Here is a 4,555-nt window from a genome sequence, read left to right as displayed (position 1 = left end):
GCCTCAGCATTGAATGCTGCGAACCCCAGGAAGTCGTCGATTCGGGGCGCTGGCGGGCCGCGGGGACGCCGGAGGCGGGGCGGGGCGGGGCAATGCGCGCCAAGTCCAGCGCGCCGCCGCCCGGGGCCTCCCCTCACGGGAACGCGGCGCGCCCCCGCGGCCGAGCCACGCCCCCGCCGTGGGGCGGGGCGCAGGCGCTCTCTTGTGCGTGCGCGGGCTTCAGCCGGAGCGGGAGCGCGCACGCCGGCGGCCGCCCGCCTTGGGGCTCGGGGTGTGTTTATTGGCATGCGCGGGCGCGCGCCGTTCGGCTGGGCGGGCTCCGCGGGTTTTGACTGCTCCGCGGTCCTAAGGTAAAGAGGCGGTGTCCAGTGGACGCGGATGCCCGGTTCCTGCACCGCAGGGGTGAGGGAGCCGGAGGTGAGGGGGCAGTCTGGGCCGTCAGCTCCCCGCGAGGACGTGAAGTAGCCACGGCAGCGTCCCGAGTGGCACCGGGCGGGGGCCCCCGGGTGCAGCTGCCGTCCGAGGGAAGGAGCGACGGTGGCCCTCCTTCCTTTGTGTCTGGGGTGGGGTCCACCGACGGGGCGGGCCTAGGGCCGGGCCTCACCTCGTGCCCCGGGACTGTGCTACCTGCCTGGGGAGGTGGCGCCTACATCTCCGCCGGTCGGAGGTCCCCGGAGGTGTTCGGCGCCCCGGACCGCGGAAGCCCAGGTGAGGCACCTGGCAGACCCGGACTTGTCCGGGCCTCGCCCCGAGTCCGGCTTTCCCTTTCGGAAGTCCCCGTTACCGACACCCCCCCGCCCCCCCTAAATTTGGTTTCCACCCCCCCTAAATTTGATTCCCAACTCTGTCCCCGCAGGGCTGCTCTTCCCAATAAGATCTCGGTGGGAAGGTTTGGGTAAGTTTGCGCCTCGTTTTTCTCCCCAAGCCGGTTCTTTGGAGGCTCAGTACCCATTTCAGGGACTCAGAATCCTGGGACAAGGTACTTGCTCTACCAGGAAGAGAAATTATCTAAAGAGGAAGTAGTCAACTATTAACGGGTTTCCTGGATGAAATTGCCCTCCTTTAGAAAGAGTAAGAGATTTTACATCTATGAAGACTTTTGACTTTTCATCTTGATGTGGCTACAAAAGATGGGGCACTGAGAATTTACTCAGGATATTTCAATTTGTGCACTTTAAATTTTACTTATTATTTTTTAAATATATTTTTATTGATTTCAGAGAGGAAGGGAGAGGGAGAGAGAGAGATAGAAACATCAATGATGAGAGATTCATTGATCGGCTGCCTCCTGCACGCCCCCTACTGGGGATCAAGCCCGCAACCCGGGCATGTGCCCTTGACCGGAATCGAACCCGGGACCCTTCAGTCCGCAGGCCGATGCTCTATCCACTGAGCCAAACCAGCTAGGGCTAAATTGTACTTATTTTTAATAAGTCTCTAGGTAATTAGAAATTAGTTGGAAATTAGTTTCAGATTGACAGAATGTCTATTTAGTAGGCCAGTGGTCGGCAAACTGCGATTCGAGAGCCACATGCGGCTCTTTGGCCCCTTGGTGTGGCTCTTCCACAAAATACCATGGCCTGGGCAGTCTATTTTGAAGAAGTGGCGTTAGAAGAAGTTTAAGTTTAAAAAATTTGGCTCTGAAAAGAAATTTCAATCATTGTACTGTTGATATTTGGCTCTGTTGACTAATGAGTTTGCCGACCTCTGTGCTAGGCAATTGAACATAATTTTAAAAATTCATTTTTGTTTTGTCAAATCGAGTTTTATTGCTTACAATTAAGGGATGTTTTACGTTTAAATTGAGATCATAAAAACGTTATTAACATTGAAAAAATCTGATAGTCGTGATTCCAATCATAACTTTTTCTTTAGCCATTTCATTCCAGGCCTGGACATTTTATGAACCTTGACGAGCATAGGCAAATGTTCTACTTCCCTATATTTACAAGTGCCACACTTGGTGGCCCATTAAAAACATAGTAACTAGAGGCTCGATGCGTGAAATTTGTAGGCCTTCCTTCCCCCGGCTGCCGGCACCCGCTTCCCTGCGGCACCGGGGACTGGACCAGCTTCCCTCTCTTGGGACCTGGGCTTCCCTTGCAGAGGGAGGTCTGTCCACCCGCTGCAGCCTGCTGGTCAGTGGCCTGGGCCTCCCTCTGTGGGGCGATGGCTGGGCCCGACCAATTGCATTGCACCCACCTTGGCTGGCCTGGCACCTGTGGGTGTCATAGTGTGGTCTGGGATGGGCGTCCAGATGGATGGTTGTCCAGATGGATGGTTGTCCAGATGGTGGTTCCGCTATTAGCTGTTTGGTCGATTTGCATAATATGCTTTTATTATATAGGATAGGATAATTGAAGCTTACTGGTTAGTGCTCCTGTTACTTGGGTTTATCTGTTTTTGCTCTTAGACATAACATTCTAATTATCTCTTTATTTTAATTCCCACTAGAACTTCTTCAGGGATATGATTTAACCTTCTCTGTAAATGTAGGGCTTGGCACAGAAGAGGCTCAAATGTTTATTGAATGAATAAATTAATGTACACATTTAGACACTCACTGTAATACATTGGATGGAGTTCTGTTATTGTTTTAAAACTTGCATGCATACATTCTGATCTGGGTTTTATACCCATGGAATAGTTTGCATTATATTTGAAATAAAGTTGGTAGAAACTTAAGTAAAGAATATTATTCTTTCTTTGTGGTCTCTTAACCCAAGAAATGACATCAGAGTGTATTTCCTGTTGCTTGGTCATACTCAGCAGAAACATCAGTGGAGTGAGCATATGAGAACTGTGTTTATCATTGAAGACAGAGAGCTGACCTACACCTTGTGTGAGAATTATTATGCAATACCAACAATGTTCTAATTAGTCTTATGTTGAATAAAGAAAACAAAAAGGTTTTATTTATTTTATTTTTAAGTATATTTTTATTGATTTCAGAGAGGAAGGGAGAGGGAGAGATAGAAACATCAATGAGGAGAGAGAATCATTGATTGGCTACCTCCTGCATGCCCCCTACTGGGGATGGAGCCTGCAACCCAAGCATGTGCTTTGACTGGAATCGAACCCGGGACCGGACCCTTCAGTCTGTAGGCTGACGCTCTATCCACTGACCCAAACCAGCTAGGGCGGAAACAAAAAGTTTTTAAACAGTCCTGGCTGGTTTGGTTCAGTGGATAGAGAGAGCGTGGGGACTGAAGGGTCCCGGGTTTGATTCCGGTCAAGGGCACATGCCTGGGTTGCGGGCTCAATCCCCAGTGGTGGGCGTGCAGGAGGCAGCCAACCAGCGATTCTCATCATTGATGTTTCTCTCTCTCTCCTTCCTCTCTGAAATCAATAAAAAAAAAAAGAAAAGGATTTTAAACACGAGGACTTCAGTATGATTATTGTTTATAAAATTTTAACTTAAAAAGGAAGTTTTTTTTATTGTAAAAGTGATAATGTGTATTGAAAAAAAATTAAGACAATACAGAACAGTACAAAAGAAAGATGGGGTGGGGGGAAGAAGAAAGTAGGGAACCCCAAAGTCTTGCTACTTGGAAGTAACCAAACATTTTGTTGAACAAACTTTGAAACATCTCCTATATATTTACATGATACATATTTTATGCTGTACATGGGATCATATTTCTAACACATATTTTGTGCTATACATGGTATCATATTTCTAATTTTTTCAACCAGCAATGTGTCATTAGCATCTTGCCATGTCAGTACATGGAGCTGTGTTTTATTTTAAATTGGTATGTAATATTCTATCTTATATACATACCCTAATTTTTAAAATCCATACTCAGATTGGTGGGCATTTTGGTTGTTTTCATCTTTTCTTTCTCAGTTGAGCACTCTCTGTTAACTCTTTTTGTGGATATTTTTGCGTACATATATGAATGTCTCCTTGGGATAAATTCCTAGAAGTGACATTTCTGGGTTAAAGAGAATGCTTACTTTAAACACTTTTGTATCCTAGATTGCCTTCCCGGAAAGTTGCATTCATTTTGTGCTCACCTCAAGTAATGCATAAGAATACTCATTTTCTCACATGTTTGAAAGCATTGGATTTTGTCCATTTAAAAAAATCTTCACAAAAAATGAAATCTTATTTTCTTTAAATATCTTGATTACACATCTTTCATATATTTACTGCCCTGACATATATTTTGATGTTTGCCTGTAGCTCATGGTTAACAGCTCAGAGAGAGAAAAATTTGAGGGAGAATGGATGCAAAAGCTCGAAATTGTTTGCTTCAACATAGAGAAGCCCTGGAAAAGGACATCAAGACATCCTACATAATGGATCACATGATTAGTGATGGAGTTTTAACACCATCGGAGGAGGAAAAAGTAAAAAATGAGGTAAAGTCCTCTGAGGCAGTCTATACTTTCTTTAAAATTAGATCTTATATGCATATATGCATAATCTATGAACACATACAATAGTGTTGTGAAGGCCTTGGGGGAGGTGGGGATGGGGTGGAGGGGGTCAATGGGAAAAAAAGGGGACATCTGTAATACTTTTCAGCAATAAAGATAAATTTTTAAA

At 46.0% G+C, this 4,555-nt stretch overlaps 1 protein-coding gene across 5 annotated transcripts in view; it reads left to right on the top strand.

The window, feature by feature from the left end:
* Window positions 1–241: 241 nt before the first annotated feature.
* APAF1 (apoptotic peptidase activating factor 1) overlaps window positions 242–4,555 on the top strand; it is an 80,178-nt gene continuing 75,864 nt past the window's right edge. For 2 of the 5 annotated variants that reach the window (XM_079773901.1, XM_079773897.1), the window contains exons 1-2: window positions 242–708; window positions 4,190–4,368. In XM_079773901.1, the coding sequence (XP_079630027.1) occupies window positions 4,231–4,368 (138 nt within the window). In that variant the 5' untranslated portion in view covers window positions 242–708; window positions 4,190–4,230. Of the gene's footprint in view, window positions 709–856; window positions 896–4,189; window positions 4,369–4,555 lie in introns of all 5 variants that reach the window. The other 3 variants (XM_079773898.1, XM_079773900.1, XM_079773899.1) reach the window with 3 other exon arrangements.

Source organism: Cnephaeus nilssonii (genome assembly GCF_951640355.1).
Source record: "Cnephaeus nilssonii genome assembly, chromosome: 6".
Classification (NCBI taxonomy): Eukaryota; Metazoa; Chordata; class Mammalia; order Chiroptera; family Vespertilionidae; genus Cnephaeus; species Cnephaeus nilssonii.
The sequence above is the reverse complement of the archived record's forward strand: the minus strand, read 5'-3'. Positions and strand labels throughout refer to the sequence as shown.